General features: G+C 40.4%; 1 protein-coding gene across 3 annotated transcripts in view; it reads left to right on the top strand.

Moving 5' to 3' along the window:
- The first annotated feature begins 14437 nt into the window (after positions 1–14437).
- Positions 14438–21142, top strand: part of thoc2 (THO complex 2) — a 149222-nt gene continuing 142517 nt past the window's right edge. For 2 of the 3 annotated variants that reach the window (XR_015758635.1, XM_043704869.2), the window contains exon 1: positions 14438–14555. Coding sequence is in view for 2 of the 3 variants with exons in the window: in XM_043704869.2 (XP_043560804.2) it covers positions 14464–14555 (92 nt within the window). In the remaining variant the exon portion in view is untranslated. Of the gene's footprint in view, positions 14556–15010; positions 15088–21142 lie in introns of those variants that run through there. The other variant, XM_043704870.2, reaches the window with a different exon arrangement.

Genomic DNA, 21142 nt, shown 5'->3' with positions numbered 1-21142 from the left:
TCTGTGCTTGATGCATGAGGGAAGAGATATCACTGAAAGTTACAAAACATGAAGAGAACTAGATTGAGTGGACGCGACAAAGATGTTTCCAATGGTAGGAGAAACCAAGATTATGAGGACACAGCCTCAGAATGCAGGGACAACCATTTAAACCTGAAATGAGGAGAAATTTCTTCAGCCAGAGGGTGGTGCATCTGTGGAACTCATTACCATAGAAGGCTGTAGAAACCAAGTCATGGAGTGTATTTATGACAGGTTCAAAGGTTACAGGAAGACAGTGGGAGAATGCGAGTTAGAAATTTATCAGCCATGAATGGTGGAACAGACTTGATGGGCCGAATGACCTAATTCTGCTCCGATATCTTATGGTCTTATGCCACTGTTCCCTGTTGCTGCTCCCACAAGTGCTGCTAATTGTTTGGCTTTTTTTTGTGTTTCAGCTGCTGATTAATGGCTGATGTTTCAAATTAATTGGGACATGAGCATGTATAATCAAGCATTGCTATTGCACGAGCCATCATAAATGTGTAAACATCAATTTAAACCACCCAGACATTTAATTTGCTTAACTGACTGTTACTCATGACAAAAGCAATTCACTCGAAGTTGCATCATCAACAGGAAAAAAAACTATTTATTGTAAACACTCTTATTCTGTAAGAAATAGCAGAGAAAGAATGGATTAACAATCGACCACTATGCAACTTAAACAATCGTCCTTTCAAACCCCAAAGACACAAACCACAAATCCATGTACATTCATTCACTATTAAGACAAACAAAAGGCATAAAGTTTGACAATGATATGGATGAAAAAATATAAGGAATACAGTTCTGAAGATCAAAATCCAAATCACAAAGGTTGGTTGTCTCTCACAGTTCACTTAGAGTCATAGAGATATACAGCATGGAAACAGACCCTTCGATCCAACACGTTCATACCGACCAGATATCCCAACCCAATCTAGTCCCATCTGTCAGCACCTGGCCCATATCCCTCCAAACCCTTCCATTTCATATACCCATCCAAATGCCTTTTAAATGTTGCAATTGTACTAGCCTCCACCACTTCCTCTGGCAGCTCATTCCATACACGTACCACCCTCTGTGTGAAAAAGTTGTACCTTAAATCTCTTTTATATCTTTCCCCTCTCACCCTAAACCTATGCCCTCTCGATCTGGACTCCCTCACCCCAGGGAAAAGACTTTGCCTATTTATCCTATTCATGCCCCTCATAATTTTGTAAACCTTTATAAGGTCACCCCTCAGCCCACGACGCTCCAGGGAAAACAGACCCAGCCTGTTCAGCATCTCCCTACAGTTCAAATCCTCCAACCCTGGCAACACCCTTGTAAATCATTTCTGAACCCTTTCAAGTTTCACAACATCTTTCCGATAGGAAGGAGACCAGAACTGCACGCAATATTCCAACAGTGGCCTAACCAATGCCCCATACAGCTGCAACAACCTCCCAACTCCAGTACTCAATACTCTGACCAATAAACGAAAGCATATCAAACACCTTCTTCACGATCCTATCTACCTGCAAATCCATTTTCAAGGAGCTATGAACCTGCATTCCAAGGTCTCTTTGTTCAGCAACACACCCTAGGACCTTACCATTAAGTGTATAAGTCCTGCTCGGAGTTGCTTTCCCAAAATGCAGCACTTCGCATTTATCTGAATTAAACTCCTTCTGCCACTTCTCAGTCCATTGGCCCACATGATCAAGATCCTGTTGTAATCTGATATAACCTTCTTCGCTGTCCACTACACCTCCAATTTTGGTGTCATCTGCAAACTTACTAACTATACCTTTTATGCTCACATCCAAATCATTTATATAAATGACAAAAAGCATTGGATCTAGCACCGATCCTTGTGGCACTCCACTGGTCACAGGCCTCCAGTCTGAAAAACAACTCTTGACCACTACCCTTTGTCTTCTACCTTTGAGCCAGTTCTGTATCCAAATGGCTAGTTCTCTCTGTATTCCAGGAGATCTAACCTTGCTAACCAGTCTCCCATGGGGAAACTTGTCGAACGCCTTACTGAAGTCCATATAGATCACATCTACTGCTCTGCACTCATCAACCCTCTTTGTTACTTCTTCAAAAATCCCAATCAAATTTGAGAGACATAATATACCATGCACAAAGCCATATTGACTATCCCTAATCAGTCCTTGCCTTTCCAAATACATGTACATCCGGTCCCTCCAACAACTTGTCCAACACTGACGTCAGGCTCACTGGTCTATAGTTTTTGTCTTTACCACCTTTCTTAAATAGTGATACCACATTAGCCAACCTCCAGTCTTCTGGCACCTCACCTATGACTATCCATCATATAAAATCGCAGCAAGAGGCCCAGCAATCACTTCTCTAGCTTCCCACAGAGTTCTCGGGTACTTAGAACACACAGAACACAGAAAAATACAGCGCAGTACAGGCCCTTTGGCCCTCGATGTTGCGCCGATCCAAGCCCACCTAACCTACATTAGCCCACTATCCTCCATATGCCTATCCAACGCCCGTTTAAATGCCCATAAAGAGGGAGAGTCCACCACTGCTACTGACAGGGCATTCCATGAACTCACGACTCGCTGAGTAAAGAATCTAACCCGAACATCTGTCCTATACCTACCACCCGTTAATTTAAAGCTATGCCCCCTCGTAATAGCTGACTCCATACGTGGAAAAAGGTTCTCATGGTCAACCCTATCAAAACCCCTAATCATCTTGTACACCTCTATCGAGTCACCCATAAACCTTCTTTTCTCCAAAGAAAACAGCCTCAAGTGCCTCAGCCTTTCCTCGTACGATCTTCCTACCTTACCAGGCAACATCCTGGTAAACCTCCTTTGCATCCGTTGCAGTGCCTCCACATCCTTCCTATAGTATGGCGACCAAAACTGCACACAATACTCCAGATGCGGCCGCACCAGAGTCTTATACAACTGCAACATGACCTCAGGGCTCCGGAACTCAATTCCTCTACCAATAAAAGCCAGTACACCATATGCCTTCTTCACCGCACTATTTACCTGGGTGGCAACTTTCAGAGATCTGTGTACATGGACACCAAGATCCCTCTGCTCATCCACACTACCAAGTATCTGCCCATTAGCCCAGTACCCCATCTTTTTGTTACTCTTACCAAAGTGAATCACCTCACACTTCCCTACATTGAACTCCATTTGCCACCTTTCTGCCCAGCTCTGCAACTTATCTATATCCCGCTGTAACCTGACACATCCTTCCTCACTGTCAACAACTCCTCCGACTTTCGCATCATCCGCAAACTTGCTCACCCAACCTTCTAGTCCCTCCTCCAGGTCATTTATAAAAATGACAAACAGCAATGGTCCAAAAACAGATCCTTGCTGAACACCACTAGTAACTGCACTCCAAGATTAACCTTTACCATCAACTACTACCCTCTGTCTTCTTCCAGCCAGCCAATTCCTAATCCAAACCTCCAACTCACCCTCAATGCCATACCTCCATATTTTTTGCAGTAGCCTACCATGGGGAACCTTATCAAACGCCTTACTAAAATCCATATACACCACATCTACCGCTTTACCCTCGTCTACCTCCTTAGTCACCTTCTCAAAGAATTCAATAAGGTTTGTGAGGCACGACCTGCCCTTCACAAAATCATGCTGACTATCCTTGATCACATTATTCCTATCCAGATGTTCATAAATCCTATCCCTTACAATTCTCTCTAAGACTTTGCCCACAACAGAAGTGAGACTCACCGGCCTATAGTTACTAGGGTTATCCCTACTCCCCTTCTTGAACAAGGGAACCACATTTGCTATCCTGCAGTCTTCTGGCACTATTCCTGTAGACAACGAGGACATAAAAATCAAGGCCAATGGCTCTGCAATCTCCTCCCTTGCTTCCCAGAGAATCCTAAGATAAATGCCATCAGGCCCAGGGGACTTATCTATTTTCACCCTTTCCAGAATTTCCAACATCTCTTCCCTACATACCGCAAAGCCGTCCATTCTAATTAATTGTGACTCAGTATTCACATCGGCAACAATGTCCTGTTCCTGAGTGAATACTGATGAAAAGTATTCATTCAGTGTCTCCCCAATCTCTTCAGCCTCCACACGCAACTTCCCACTACTATCCTTGATTGGACCTATTCCTACCCTCGTCATTCTTTTATTCCTGACATACCTATAGAAAGCCTTAGGGTTTTCCCTAATCCTACCAACTAAGGACCTTTCATGTCCCCTCCTTGCTGCTCTTAGCTCTCTCTTCAGATCCTTCCTGGCTACCTTATAACTCTCAATCGCCCCAATTGAACCTTCGCGTCTCATCTTTACATAGGCTGCCCTCTTCCATTTAACAAGGGATTCCAATTTCTTATTAAACCACGGCTCCCTCACACGACCCTTTCCTCCCTGCCTGACAGATACATACTTATCAAGGACACTCAATAGTTGCTCCTTGAACAAGCTCCACATATCAATTGTGCCCATGCCTTTAAGCCTACTTTTCCAAGCCACGCATCCTTAGTCGTGCCTCACTGCATCATAATTTCCCTGCCCCCAGCTATAACTCTTGCCCTGCAATGCACACTTATCCCTCTCCATCACTAGAGTAAAAGTCACTGAATTGTGGTCACTGTCCCCAAAGTGCTCACCTACCTCCAATTCTAATACCTGGCCTGGTTCGTTACCCAGAACCAAATACAGTATGGCCTCACCTCTTGTTGGCCTGTCTATATTGTGTCAGGAAACTCTCCTGCACACATTGGACAAACACTGACCCATCTAACGAACTCGAGCTATAGCTTTCCCAGTCAATATCTGGAAAGTTAAAGTCCCCCATAATAACCACCCTATTACTTTCACTCCTGTCCTGAATCATCCTCGCAATCCTTTCTTCTACGTCTCTAGGAGGCCTATCCCTCCTATTAGGAGGCCTGTAGAAAACTCCTGATAGGGTGACCTCACCTTTCCTATTCCTAACCTCAGCCCAAACTACCTCAGATGGCGAGTCTTCATCCATCGTCCTTTCCACCGCTGTAATACTATCTTTGACAAGCAATGCCACACTTCTCCCTCTTTTACCCCCACCTCTGACTCTACTAAAACATTTCAACCCTGGAACCTGCAACAGCCAATCCTGTCCCTGTTCTACCCATGTCTCTGTAATAGCCACAACATCGAAATCCCAGGTACCAACCCACGCTGCAAGTTCACCTACCTTATTTCGTATACTTCTTGCATTGAAGTATACACACTTCAAGACACTTTCCTGTTTACAGGCACCCTCCTTTGAGATTGATGCCATGTTCCTAACCTCCCTACACTCCAGGTCCTGCACCCTAAAGCTACAGTCTAGGTTCCCATGCCCCTGCAGTTAGTTTAAACCCCCCCAAGAGCACTAGCAAACCTCCCCCCAAGGATACTGGTGTCCCTCAGGTTCAGGTGTAGACCATCCTGTTTATAGAGGTCCCACCTTCCCCAGAAAGAACCCCAGTTATCCAGATACCGGAATCCATCCCTGGCGATTTATCCACCTTTATGTATTTCAAGACATCCAGTACTTCCTCCTCTGTAATCTGGACATTTTTCAAGATTTCACCATCTATTTCTCTACATTCTATATCTTGCATGTCCTTTTTCACAGTAAACACTGATGCAAAATACTCGTTTAATATCTGCCCATCTCCTGCGGCTCCACACAAAGGCCGCCTTGCTGATCTTTGAGGGGCCCTACTCTCTCCCTCGTTACCCTTTTATCCTTAATGTATTTGTAAAAACCCTTTGGATTCTCCTTAATTCTATTTGCTAAAGCTACCTTTTTGCCCTTGATTTCCCTCTTAAGTATACTCCTACTGCCTTTATACTCTTCTCAGGATTCACTCGATCTATCCTGTCTATATCTTACATATGCTTCCTTATTTTTCTTGACCAAACCCCAATTTCTTTAGTCATCCAGCATTCCCTTTACCAACCAGCCTTTCCTTTCACCCTAACAGGAATATACTTTCTCTGGATTTTTGTTATCTCATTTCTGAAGGCTTCCCATTTTCCAGCCGTCCCTTTACCTGCGAACATCTGCCCCCAAACAGCTTTTGAAAGTTAGATTAGATTACTTACAGTGTGGAAACAGGCCCTTCGGCCCAACAAGTCCACACTGACCCGCCGATGCGCAACCCACCCAGACCCACTCCCCTACATTTACCCCTTGACCTAACACTACGGACAATTTAGCACGGCCAGTTCACCGAACCTGCACATTTTTGGACTTGTGGGAGGAAACCGGAGCACCCGGAGGAAACCCACGCAGACACGGGGAGAATGTGCAAACTCCACACAGACAGTCGCCTGAGGCGGGAATTGAACCCGGGTCTCTGGCACTGTGAGGCAGCAGTGCTAACCACTGTGCCACCGTGCCGCCCACCAATTCTTGCCTAAAACTGTCAAAATTGGCCTTTCTCCAATTTAGAACTTCAACTTTTAGATCTAGTCTATCCTTTACTATCACTATTTTAAAACTAATAACATTATGGTCGCTGGCCCCAAAGTGCTCCCCCACTGACATCTCAGTCCCCTGCCCTGCCTTATTTCCCAAGAGTAGGTCAAGTTTTGCACCTAGTAGGTATAGTAGGTATAGCCACATACTGATCAGAAAATTTTCTTGTACACACTTAACAGATTCCTGTCCATCTAAACCCTTAACGCTATGGCAGTCCCAGTCTATATTTGGAAAGTTAAAATCTCCTACCATAACCACCCTATTATTCTTACAGATAGCTGAGATCTCCTTAAAAGAGCTGCGATCTCCTTTCAAGTTTGTTTCTCAATTTCCCTCTGACCATTAGGGGGTCTGTAATACAATCCCAAGAAGGTGATCATCCCTTTCTTATTTCTCAGTTCCACCTAAATAACTTCCCTGGATGTATTTCTGGGAATATCTTCCCTCAGTATAGCTGTAGTGCTATCCCTTATCAAAAGTGCCACTCCCCCTCCTCTCTTGCCTTGCTTTCTATCCTTCCTGTAGCATTTGTATCTGACAAGCAGCGCATATCACTCTTCCAAAGACCATTTTTGCTCCTTCACAATCTACAGGCCCAGAAAATAACTTGATTTTCGCAATAACAAGGTGTCACTTGTAGAGTGATAGCCGTTCTTTGGTTCAATAGTTGATGTCTTGGATCTAGGTATTTTCTTGAATTAGAATTCTTTCTGTTTCTTGCTTTGTGGTCTCACACAGAGAGAAAGGAGATAGATGTTTTCTGGATGTTTCTATGCATACTGCTCTTACAAGCCTGTAGCAAACTGCAGGTTGGCCAAACTGAGGGATGTCATCAATTTTTCTAATCTCATACTCCTTGTCCCACTTGGCCTCAAAAATGTAACAGTCTCACTGGTCCAAAAGCAACATAATCTTGTACAACTTTAATATGTGCACCACTTGATTTTTCAGGTTGAAAAACTCTCTTGGCATTTCAGTTCCATTGTGGTGTCCAACTTCCATTCCATTTTCTCGTCAAAAGGGAAAAATATGTTGTCCCACACTCTACCTTCTTAAAACAGTGAGATTCTTGAAGTGATAAAGTCACTTGTCTTGATATGTGTTCCTCTTTTCCATTGAATGGATTTTCTTCACCCTTGTTACTGCTGATCATAAGGTAACATTGGTCTCTAGGCACTAACAACTCGCAGTCAAGATTAGAGTGGTGCTGGAAAAATACAGCAGGTCAGGCAGCATCCGAGGAGCAGGAAAATCGACGTTTCGGGCAGGAGCCCTTCATGAGGATTCCTCTAATCTTGACTCTGATCTCCAGCATTTGCAGTCCTCACTTTCCCCCATCTGACTAACATCTCACAGCTGATCGTTGAGATATTCATTCCCACCATTCTGTTTTTGGGGCTCAGGGCTTGCCTATCAGTGGTGGAGGATAGACCACGAGAGGTATAGTTTAGATCGAGATTTTTGTGAAACAGTAATAGGTTTAACTAACATCTTCTAATTACACATTATGACAACTATAAGGGGCTAAGTGTGTCATACCTGTCTCCAATGTACCTGAAGCAAAGTAAACTTTCTCCACCAAAAGACTCTGTGACATTATCACGTGAGACAGAAAGTATGTAACTTCAACATTAACCCTTTTATAACCATTGTCTTAGACAACAATACCATCATCTGCTTCGTCCCTAATCTCTGAATCCCTTCCCTAAAGCTCATCTTGGATTATTTTACAACATTAAAGACATTGTGTAAATGCAAAAGCAAAATACTGAAAATCTTAAAAATAAAATGCTGGAAATCTTTCAAATACATATTTATATATGTAATAGCATAGATAAATATCAGAACCTTGGTGTCCAGGTTAAAATTACTACTATACATTGATATAAACATAATGGTAATCAAGGGTACTGCATCTGAAGGTATAGGGCACCTAAGCGAAAAGTCAAGTTGGACTTACACCTGAGCTCAATTAGGCCGCATTTTGCAATGTGTATTTTAATTACCCCATTTTAGGGAAGGAATAACAGCAGTGAAAAAGTGGATACATCCACTTTTATGTAACAGAAGATCAGCAGTGACTTCTGTCCAGACAGAGAGAGTTAAGACCATATGTTTATCATTTTGTTTCAGAAGATCCAATTTAAGACTGATAAGAAAATTTGTCTTGGATGTCTGGTTTTGTTTAGCCACTATAAAAAGCAGAGTTTCCACCACAATTTAACTTTGCCTCAGTCAGAAAGATGACAAGCAGGTTGACCAAGCCAAGACCTAGGTAAGAGCAACAGTAGCTCTTAGCATCCTTTTAAAGTATAATAAATTACAGGCCGACCACCATATCCGTGTGTCTGGTTTCCATGGTTTCACTTACACGCGGTTTACCGCGGCCTCGAACTTATTACAGGGTGCATTCCAGAACCAGGGAACAGAAGGCTGCCGGGAAGGTAAATTTTCCATTTAAAAGAATTGGTTTGCGGCTATGTGCGGTTTCGGGCTTCTGTGGTAGGTCTTGGAATGTAAGCCCTATGGGTACTGGGAGACTACTGTACAAGTATAGATGATTCTCTTTAAAAGTGCTGGCAGGTTTTCCACAGTTACTCTTCCTGATGCTGTATTCTCCATTCAGGCATTGACTTGCATGGTTGTCTGACTTGAATCAGAAGAATCCCATCTGCTCATCATAGCTTTGTCTGCCTTTGAGCAGGATACCGAATGATCCATCAATTGTGACTCAGTCATTGAAAATTACTTAAATTGGGCAAGCTGGATTGGATGGGAATACTGCCTATCAGACAGGGCTGACAACCGAGTCATGGTCACAGATGGAAGCATGCTTGCACAGGAATTGAGCAAAAAATAAATGGGGAAAAGATAGGAAACACGAAAGAAGATAAATATGAATTAAGATTCATGTGAAAGACATGAATATTAACATTAGAAGAGGACGTTGTGGAAATAACTGAATTGGTTTTTAACCAGTTGCCGTGAGAAGTGTTCGAGTGTGCCATACAATTTTAATTTTCGTTATCCTCACGCAATATAAAACAACGTTTCATCTCAAACAATATTCTATTCAATCAAAATTACATCTCAAAACTTGTTAAATTATCAAATTAAAGGTGCAATATCAGTCTTTTAGTTCTAAAATGTGAATATTCTAAATGCGTTTGGCTAAAGGGAAAAATTGAGATGACATACTAAAAGTGTACAAAGTTAAAAATCACACAACATCAGGTTATAGTCCAACAGGTTTAATTGGAAGCACTAACTTTCAGAGCGTCGCTCCTTCATCAGGTGGTACCACCTGATGAAGGAGCGACGCTCCGAAAGCTAGTGTGTTTCCAATTAAACCTATTGGACTCTAACCTGGTGTTGTGTGATTTTTAACTTTGTACACCCCAGTCCAACACCGGCATCTCCAAATCATGACTTCTAAAAGTGTGTGTGCCATTAGAATTGTTTGCTTCTTTTTATAGTGACGTGTTACTTAAAAGATTGGGAACCACTACTACAATAGAGAATGGCCATGTGATAAGTATCTTTCAAATGTATCTAATTCAGAGTATGAAACTAAAATCAGTGGTGTAATCTTTTCAGTAAGGATTGAAACGAGGAGCATTTTCAAGCAAGCTTGACCTGCTACAATAGTAGCGATTGACCTCTCTTTCATCTTCATTCATAACTTATCCCTTCATACAAATCCTTTTATCTGTATTTTAGCGAATACCTTTAACACATTAAATAGCATAACTATTGCTTAAAGTTATTGAATAAACTAACCTTTTATCTTGTTTCGAGCATAACTCTGTGCTGCCAGTTACTTTCATCTTGAAACATTTGGTAACGAAAAGGGGGAGTTCAAATGAGCTCCATATCACTAATTAGTAATTTACATGTGGGGATGTAATTGACATGCCTCCATAAATCCTAACTTGGACGTTTCCTAACTGATATTCCTGCCACTTAAAGCAATTAATTTATCTGATTCTCCCAAACATTTCCTCCAAAATCAGTTGTGAATTTCAATCTTTGTTAATTTTCCCAGACACACTCCAGCGTCCAGCGATACATAAATTCAAACAGCAAAGGAAGTAACTGTGCAGGTTCACTCAGTTGTCAGTTTCTTTCTCTATCTCTCTCCTGCACTGACCTTACCTTATGCTTCCTTTGTCTGTACTTCTCCCTTTTAAAACTGGTGTTGTTTAGACTTTTTTTTCAAAGTTCCAAAACAATGCAACAGCAAATTAAAAACAGTAATTGCTGCTCATGGAATTTGAGGAAATCACCGCCAACACCTAAAATACCTCAAAAAAGGTGCAGCTGTTACAGCAGAAATTTTTCCCCTCCTCCATCTTGGATTACCCAGAATCAGGTTCTGGGGATTTATCTACTTTAATGTGTTTTAAGACATCCAACACCTTCTCCTCTGAAATATGGACATTTTTCAAGATGTCACAATCTATTTCCCCACATTGTATATCTTCCATGTCCTTCTCCACAGTAATCACTGATGCTAAATGCTCGTTTAGTATCTTCCCCAACTCCTGTGGTTCCACATCAGCTGCTTTGCTTATCTTTGAGTGGCTCTATTCTCTCCCTCGTTACCTTTTTGTCTCTGATATATTTATAAAATCCCTTTGGATTTTCTTTAACACTGGATGTAATGTTCCTTGCTGAGCCTGAAGGCTCGTTTTCAGACGTTTTGTCACCATACTAGGTAACATCATCAGTGAGCCTCCGGTGAAGCACTGGTGTTATGACCTGCTTTCTATTTATGTGTTTTGGTTTCCTTGGGTTAATGATGTTATTTCTTGTGGCGATGTCATATCCTTTTCTTTTTGTCAGAGGGTGGTAAATGGTGTCCAAGTCGATGTGTTTGTTGATAGAGTTCTGGTTGGAATGCCATGCTTCTCGGAATTCTCATGCATGTCTCTGTTTGGCTTGTCCACCAAAGACACCAAGATAGAAGAGGATGAAAAATGGTCTCCTTTGATGTAAAAACCGTGTTCACAGCCATCAACATCAACCTGGCCAAAGAAACACTGACTACACTATCAAAAGAAGCAACGATAACATCATCAAGCTAGTGGACCCTATGCCTTACCACTCACTTCACTTTCAATAATAAAACCTACAGACAAACCAATGGAACATCCATGGGATCTCCAATATCAGGGTTCTTAGCAGATGCAGTAATGCAGAGACCCGGAAAAACTGCTCTGCCAACCATCCAACCCCAACTTTGGGGCCGCTACGTGGATGACATCTTTGTCGTCACTAAATGAAACAAATTAGAGGAAACCTTCAAGACCATCAACAATATCTTTTGTGGCATAAAATTCACAAAAGAGAAGGAAAAGAACAACAACTGCCATTCCTATATGGAGAAAGTGAGGACTGCAGATGCTGGAGATCAGAGCCGAAAATGTGTTGCTGGAAAAGCACAGCAGGTCAGGCAGCATCGAAGGAGCAGGAGAATCGACGTTTTGGGCATGAGCCCGAATTCCTGAAGAAGGGCTCATGCCCAAAACGTCGATTCTCCTGCTCCTTGGATGCTGCCTGACCTGCTGCGCTTTTCCAGCAACACATTTTCAGCTGCTATTCCTATATGTCACAGTACAGCGAACAGCCAATGGGGAACTTCAAACCAGCGACTATAGGAAAACAACACATATGGACCAAATACTGAACTGCAGAAGCAAGCATCCCAACACCCACAAATTAAGCTGCATGAGAACATTAATTCAACGTGCCACCGCACACTGTAGCACAGAGGAACTATGAAGAGCAGAGGAAAATCACCTACACAGCATATTCAAAAAGAATGGGTACCCAATGAAAACAGTCTGCCAATTTCTCAGCAAGAAGCCCAAACAAGCAGACAAAATGCGCTCAGAAACCCTAGTTACTTTTATCCTACATCAAAGATGTCTCAGAAATGACTGTCAAACTATTCCTTGGCATCATGGTCGCCCACAAACCCACAACACACTAAAACAAAGCTTATGAACTTAAAAGATCCTATCCAGACAACAAGCAAAATAAATGTCATTTACAAAATACCTTGCAAGAACTGTAACAAACACTACATTGGACAAACTGGCAGAAAACTAGCCATCAGGATACAAGAACATCAACTAGCCACAAAATACATGACTCACTATCACTAGTATCTTTACATACAGGTCAGGAAGGACACCACTTCGACTCAGACAACACATCCATCCTCGGACAAGTCAAACAAAGACATGCATGAGAATTCCTAGAAGCATGGCATTCCAACAGGAACTCTATCAACAAACACATCCACTTGGACCCTATTTCCCACCCTCTGAGAAAAAGAACAGAAAATGACATCACCACAGGAAATGACATCACCAAACCAAGGAAACCTAAACACATAAATGGAAAGCAGGTCATAACACGAGTGCTTCATTGTGGAGACTCACTGGATGTTACCTAGTGTGGTGGTGAAATGTTTGAAAGCAAACTTACATCCAGGACCTCAACCTGAGCTACAAATCTTCTTCAAACTCTCTCTTTAACCCTACTTGCCAAAGATATCTTGTGTACTCTTTTTAACTCCTGATTTCCCTGCCTTTATACTCTTCTAAGGATTCGCCCAACCTGCTGTCCAAACCTGACATATGCTTCCTTATTTTTCTTTACCAAAACCTCAATTTCTCTCGTCATCCAGCATTCCCTACACCTACAAGCTTTGCCTTTCACCCTGATAGGAATATACTGTCTTTCGACTCTCATTATCTCATGTTTGGAGGCTTCCCAGTTTCCAGCTTCCCTTTACCTGTAAACATCTACCCTCAATGAACGTTTGAAAGTTTTTACCTCATACCAAAAAAATTGGCCTTCCTCCAATTTAGAACTTCAACTTTTAGATCCGGTGTATCCTTTTCCATCACTATTTTAAAACTAATCGTGTAATTGTTGCTGGCCCCAAAGTGCTCCCCCAATGACACAATGTAAGAGTTACTCCTTTTTTGAGATTTTTTTTCACTGCTGTAGCTGATTTCCTTGATTTCTTGGATTAGTAATTACTGTTGTTATAAGTTTTTGGTTTGTTTCTGGAACTCTTAAAAAAATCTTTAGAAGGGAGAAAAGAGTGTGAATGAACTGCCAGAGGAAGTGATGAAGGCTGGTACAATTATAACATTTAAAAGGCATCAGGATGGACATATGAATACACAGGGTTTAGAGAGATGAGGGTTCTGAGGTCAGATCACTCTGATTTCTCTTCACAGATGATGTCAAACCTGCTGAGCTTTTCCAGCAATTTCCGAGTTTTGTTTTTGATTTACAAAATCTGCAGTTGTTTTTTTTTTAAATTTAGGGTTCAGAGAGATAGCGGCCAGATATTTTCAAATGGGACTAGAATAATTTCGAATATCTGGTCAGCATGATCGAATTGGACGAAAGGGTCTGTGTCCGTGCTGTACAACACTGTGCCTCTAATTCTGCTTGTGACATACTTTTTCAACTTTGAAGTGAGTAGTGTAATTAATTTGCTGATCTAAAGTTTATTTCGCAATATGGAAAAAAAAGGTGTGATCTTGATTCTGTCAACTTTGAACAATAACAGGAGTTGGGGAAACACAAAACCTTTCCTGAGCAATAAATCTGATTCACCCCAGAAAGTACCTCCCAAGGATTCTTTCCCCACAGAAAGTACATGATTCAAGGGGCAGTTGAACACATTTTCCAATTTTCCCAGCCCTTGCAAGATCCAAGAGGTTCCTCTCTCAACAAATACCAGGAGAAGTGAAAAGATGGTCTTGTCTCACTACTGGTTTGCCCTCGGTAAAAGCCTAGGAACAAGGTACATCCAGAATTCAAAGAGCCTCCTCCACCAACAATTGGCTTGCCCTTAGTATCCCAGCATGCAATGGGTAACATTGACCTGTGACCCCTCAGCTCACCGGGCGATACATCCGGGCTATGAGTGCAGAATGGTGTGCAGCTAAGATGGCGGTGATGGTGTTCCATGGCGACTGGTTGAAGAATTGGGAGAAAGGGGGCAAAACGGATTTGTAAGTGGGGCGGAAATAATCTCCCTGAGTGTGTAATCGGAGCTGATTATTTTTATTTTAGAACAGATAGAGTGCAGAACGCGATCGGGCTACAGAAGAAAATCGCGTAATCCCTTGTGTTTGAGCTTTGTGTAATTTTACATAATGTAAAACGTGGTGGCGTTTAGTTCGGTGGTGGCCTAATTGCTTTTAATCCAGAAAAGGTTTAATAACAAACTTGACCGTTTCTTGTCCGTAAAATGAAAATATTTGGGTCTCTTGTACAATGTCTTGCTTCTAATATTTTGTTTTGTTTTAAAAGTAACCAGACAAATATACTGTTTTACGTAGTAAATAGGTTTCTGATTTCAGGACTTTTAACTTTCAAAAAAATGTTAATTATGTCGTTGATTTGTTCATCCTCAGGCAAATATTGAAATCTAAATTTAGGTTGAAAGTGACAAGACTACGTCGTTCCCACAATTCAGTTCATGACAAATTCATCAGTCCAAGTAATGGTTCCCGCAAAGTGTTTTACAGTAGATTGCATATGGTACTAAATTATATTGTCCTTATGTTGTTGTATTATTTTGATTCTGATCTTTAAAGGGTTATGATTAGTTGGAAACTAAGGATAGAGGGCAACATATATAATGACTTAATCTGTTTTGTTGTGATGTGTCGGATTTTGATGAAAGTTATTAAACAACTCAATTTTAGATCAAAAGATACACTAACACAAATATTATCTAAAAAAATGATGTTTTTCTGCATCTTCCAAACTTGTCTGATGTAACTTGGACTGTGGAGTCTTAACTGACTTCGAATGATATGGGGAAAGAGGTCTTCCTCCAGAAAGTTATCTGTTTTGAGTCATTATCTGACTTGAAATTGCATCTGTGATTACACTAATGACATGATTATTGCAAAGTGACAATCCATAAACATGCAAATCCTGTTTTTTTTTACGGCATGCTTTTTATACTTCAGTTTATCAATGTTGTTATTGAACAACTATGATGGGTTTTGTTTATAAATCTTTGATCTAAATCTGTCATGCTATGGAACTTTATTAGATGGTTAACTGAAACACTAGTGTTCTGAAATTTAGAAGAAAAATGCCACAAAATCTTTGAACCAATTGGGAACAATTTGATAAAAAGTAGATTATCATTAATATTACATTGCTTGCCTGCATCTTCAATAAGTTTGTGTGCAAATAGAATTTACAGCTTTGAAGTTTTGAATGGTACAAAATAAAATTGGACTTTACTTAAGCTTCCTTTGAATTATAAACAATAAAAATACAACAGTTTTACCTGACAGAGCTTATGTTATGATGATGATAACACGATCAACTGATATTTGTATAGCACCTTTAATGAACAACAACATTGAGGTTTCTTACATGAGCATTATAAATTAAAATGTGCTACAAAGCCAAACGAGATGTTAGATCAGAAGCCAAAAGCTTGACCAAAGAACTCGTTTTTGAAAAGTGTCTTGAAAAAGAGAAACAGATAGCTGTAAAGGAATGGAGAGGCAATTTCAGAGCTCTGGGCCGTCAAACTGAAAGTACAGCTACCAAAGGTGGAACGGATGTGATTAAATATGTGCAAGGATCCAGAATTTGAAAAATGAAAAATCTTGGTACATTCATATATGATATTATTTATGACTTTGTCATGGCCGTTTTGGTGCTGTGACAGGGAAAAAATTTAATTGGAAGGATTCATATGTGGAATTCTGGAAAAGATGGCAGTAGATTTGGGAGTGAGGGAGTGTGAGTTGTGACAGTTTGCAAGGACTGTCGGTTTTAATATTGAGTTTTGAGGAAACAGCAGATAAGATGGAGGCAGAGACAGTATGAGAATAGAGAGACCAGGATGGGAAGTTATGTGATCAATTTCATGGGGATGGGATCAAGGCAACAGGAGGTGGGTCTCATGGACATGGTGAATTCAGAGAGGGGGTGAGGCAAAATAGAAGAGAAATTGTTGGAAGATGTGTATTCAGTGCCAGGCCACCAAGTGGCATTAAAGTAAAACCGAAGAGGTCTGTAAAGATTATTACACTGTCTTTTTGCCAAAATAATATTGTCATGATATATCCATTTTATAGCAATTGCATTTTTTATTTTTGTAGTTATTTTGTTATTGTAACAAATAAAGGAGGTAAAATGGTTGTTCAGTATGTTGGACCTTTTTGAAAGATCAGTCCAATTTAGTCTCACACTCCCAACTATTCTCCACAACCCTACAAATTAATCTTTTTTTAACAATATGTCTGATAGCCATTTTGGAATCCATTTCTATCACATTTTGAGTTTGTATGTTACAGGCTTTACAATCCACAGTGTGGTTAAAAGAACTCCTTTTTTTTCCACCCTGTTATTTGGATGAATTTTTTGAATACCTGACTTCTGGTTACTAAATCATGCAGCAAATGAAGTAGTTTCTTGCTGTCTTTTGCTGTCAAACTTGTCTCTATTAACATTCCCTTCTCTGCATCTACAGTCGTCGAGTGGTTGTTACTGACTGAACTTATAATTTTCAAGTGCCTGGATAAATAATGCCGATACAGCTCAATCCCACAGTGACATTTAGATTATTTAAGTAATTGAATTTAAACTATCTAACATTAAAACACATATACCAATAACAATGGCAATGAAGCTACTAGATTGACACAAAGGAAAATATGGTTAATTGATCTTCAGAGAAGAAAATCTGTTGTCCTTGAAGAATGGCTTTCAGACCAACAGCAATTTGACTGTTTTAATTCATTCATGGCATGAGGGTGTTGCTGGCTCAGTCAACATATATTTCCGATCTCTCAGAGCCAACCACATTGCTGTGGGTCTGGAGTCACATGTTGGTCAGACCTGGTAAGAATGGCAGCTTCTTTCCTTAAAGGACATCTGTGAACCAGATGGGTTTTTCTGACAATTGACAATGGATTTATGGTCACCATTAGACTGTTCATTCCAGATATTTATTAAATTCAAATTCCAACATCTCCTGTGGCAGAATTTGAACCCAGGTCCCCACAACATTACCTGGGTTTCTGGATTAACAGTCCAGCGATAATAACACTAGGTCAATGCTTTCCCCAGATGACTCTTTACTGAATTAAGAAAAGAGCAGACCAAGACCACGGAGCCCACCAGGTTCACTCCATCATGCCCTGATAGTGGTTGATCTTTAGCTGTACTTTCCTATCCTGTCCCATGTCCACTCTGTGGCAGAGAATTTCAAAGGTTGAGGATCCTTTGAATTAAGAAATTTTTTGTTTCTGTCTTAAATAATTGCCCTCGTTTTGGAACTGTAACTGACTGTTAGATTTTCGCAAGAGAGACAATGTCTCAGTACTTACCTTGTCGAGTGCCTTCATGAAAACTAGGAGCAGGAGTCAACAATTCAGCCTCTTAAGCCTGCACTGCTGTTTATTATGATCGTGGCTGATTTCATCTCTGTTTCAAGTCTGTTTTTCTGCATGCTATCTATAACCTTCAAAACCTTAGACATTGAAAGTCTGTTGGATCTCCACCTGAAAATTAACTCAATATTCCAGCATCCACCACTCTGTGGTAGTGAATTCCACAGATTCACGACCCTTTGAGAGAAGAAATTGCTCATCTCTGTTTTAAATCCGCTACACCTTGCCTGAAATCCATGATCTCTTGTCCTAGATTGCCTCACAAGAGGAAACATCCTGCCTGCATGTACTTTCAGCATCTTCTGTACCTTAGTTAGATCTCCTGTTATTTTTCTAAACTCTTGAGACCACAAGCCTAATCAGATTTGTTTCAATGAAATCACCTCTTCTTCTCAACTCCAGACAATATTGGCCCAATTTACTCAGCCCATCATCAGGGGAAAGCCTCTCCTCCTTTGGACTAATTGAGTGAACCTTGCTGTATGAACTTCATTACAATATGTGCTGCTTTAGTTATCAAGAACAAAATCAAACACACTACTTCAGATTATGTCTCACCAAAACTTACTTAGTTCTAATCAATAATTGCCTTGTGACCATCTCTTGTGAAGTTTTGGAATGGCAACAAATGCTGTTCTTCCCGTAGCACCAGATACCATGGAAAAATCCCTGTTTGCTGAATCTCTCCGCAGACTCCAAAGGCACTCTTTTCTGGGAAATTGCCCCTCTATCCTCTACTTGAGAAACACTGAAATAAGTAAACTCAGTCAGTAAGACAATATATTTATAAATGGCCAGAATAGTTTTAAAATTTATCACCAAGATTTGAATATTTTTGTTTCTGATAGAGTTAATAATGAAGAGTTCTTTGACCAAGTCTTTCAACAACATGTCGAATGTTACGTTCGAAATTAAAACACTTAAGACATCAGTTAGTCTTCAAGATAATTCTGCAGGTTCTTCACAGTATTGGAGAATACGTATGGTGTGGAAGTGGGCTATTTCGTCCATGGAGTCCACACCGACCCTCCAAAGAGTATCCCACCCAGATGCACCCTCTCCCTGTAACCCTGCGCTTGTCATGGCCAATCTGCCTAGCCTGCACATCCCTGGGCTGTATGGACAATCCTCTATTCCTAATGAAGGGCTTTTACCTGAAACGTTGATTTTTCCTGCTCCTCGGATGCTGCTTGACCTGCTGTGCTTTTCCAGCACCACTTTAATCTAGACTCTGATTTCCAGCATCTGCAGTCCCTGTTTTCACCTGTATGGACAATTTAGCAGGGCCAATCGCCTCGCCTCCACAACTTGGACTGCATTTAATTACAAATTACAATTGCAGTTTCATCAATATTTGCATTTAATTTCAAATTAGCATTGTTTATGTTGTCAATGGATTATCTTCTAGCCTTTAAGTTGAAGGCTTTAAGTTTAGCTTATAATGTCAAAGTTATTACTAAAAGAATTTGTCCTCTGTTGGTTTTACTTCAACTTTTGGGTGTTATTTTTGAGTAGCACCCAACATAATTCATGTTCCTTAAAGGTGAAGCATTGTGGTGAATACTTTTTATTCAAAGTACTTCATTTGCAAATTGGGAAAGCTTTTTTTAACTGAAGCCCTCAGATGGATACTCTTGTGTCCTGAATCTCAAAAATGTTCTGATAACCTGCTGTTCAGTGCAGCATCTTTGGGCTATATGATGTGAAGGGAGGCCTGGTCTCATCATGGGGAAAATCCATAAATGAAACAAAAATGGATTTTATCTTTGTAAAAGCCATTAGTAATGTGATTGAGAAGTGAACTTTGTAACAAGTGTGATCTTGTGTTATATTTATTATTTCTCCTTTAAAAGTAGAACAATACTGACCACCCTACATTTGTTTGCACCTTCGAACATGACCTGTGTTGCCTTCTGTTACTCAAACACAACAGAAAAGTTGTGTTAAACTGAAGAGAAGATGATTTGTTGATATAATTCTTGAGATATTAATTGGAACATGATTTGAAATTGAACCCTGAAGATCAAAGAGGAATTAATCTGCTTCTTGTTGTGAAGACTGGGATTGGACAATAAGCCTGTAGATGTATGCTTCATGCAAATTACTTTTCTGACAAGAAATTTTGGCTATATTCTCTCACTTTGCTGTTGCAAGAATAAAACAATATGATCAACTAGGATAGAATGTTTAGCAACAGTCTTACAAAGAATTTGGGAAAAATATAACTTGAAAATTCCGCCCGTGGTGGAATTTATTACAATAAACAATTGTTCATTCCTGGCCTGAAATTCATGTTGTACTATTACTACCGAAGTGATTTGTTTTTTTTTGTTTTCTGTCTTGTGTAGTTCTATCTGTCAAGTTTATATTTTCCTCTTAAATGTCTAGCATTAATAGCTTTCTTGTCATAATCCAAGCAAGAAAAGAAAGAGAGGATCGGTGCATGGCCTGAGACGTGGTGCAGGACAGGGGGCTTCAGATTCTTCAGACTTTGGGATCTGTACTGGGGCAAGAGGTAACCATTTAAAGGAGACAATTGTAGCGTGATGGAACTGGGACAATTGCCTTTGTGGGGAGGTTCACTTCTGTTATTAAGAAGGATTGAATACATCCACAGGGCAATGTGTAGCAGCATATAGAAGTAGAAAAAATGAATAAGGTACATTAAGTGAGAGTGTAGGACAGGAGCAGTTTATTATTAAATAGCAGACTAAGAAGGATCACAAATAAGCAATATCACAGATATACAATGCATATATGTAAATCCATATTATGGTAAATAAGGTAGGTGAATTATAAGCATGAGTAACCTGTGTGGGGATGTGGTGACAATATTGGAATATTAAAAATGGTGAAGGAATGTGAAGAGTTCAGAAAAGAAAGGACTGGAATCTGGTTCTTTTAATGGGATAACAGCGTTGATTAGAGAAGACATTGGAAAGAGGGAACAGGAAGCAAGTTTTTTTGAAGACAGTTCAGGTCAAAAAGGTTCACACTAACGGGGATGTTCTCTCTGCCTTGAAACTGAGAGAGAGAGAGAGAGATATGGAAGAGCATTTCTGAAGGGAAATTAGAAATCTGCAAGAACTGTATGACTATGACTCTCGACCTGTGAAGTGGTCATATTGGCAAATTTGAATATCCCAAATATTGATTGGGATAGTGTTATC

This window comes from Chiloscyllium plagiosum, unplaced genomic scaffold, assembly GCF_037043375.1.
Source record: "Chiloscyllium plagiosum isolate Xiang-an unplaced genomic scaffold, Cpla_swu_hap1 HiC_scaffold_11, whole genome shotgun sequence".
NCBI classification, from domain to species: Eukaryota; Metazoa; Chordata; class Chondrichthyes; order Orectolobiformes; family Hemiscylliidae; genus Chiloscyllium; species Chiloscyllium plagiosum.
This window is presented reverse-complemented; position numbering and strand designations above follow the sequence as displayed.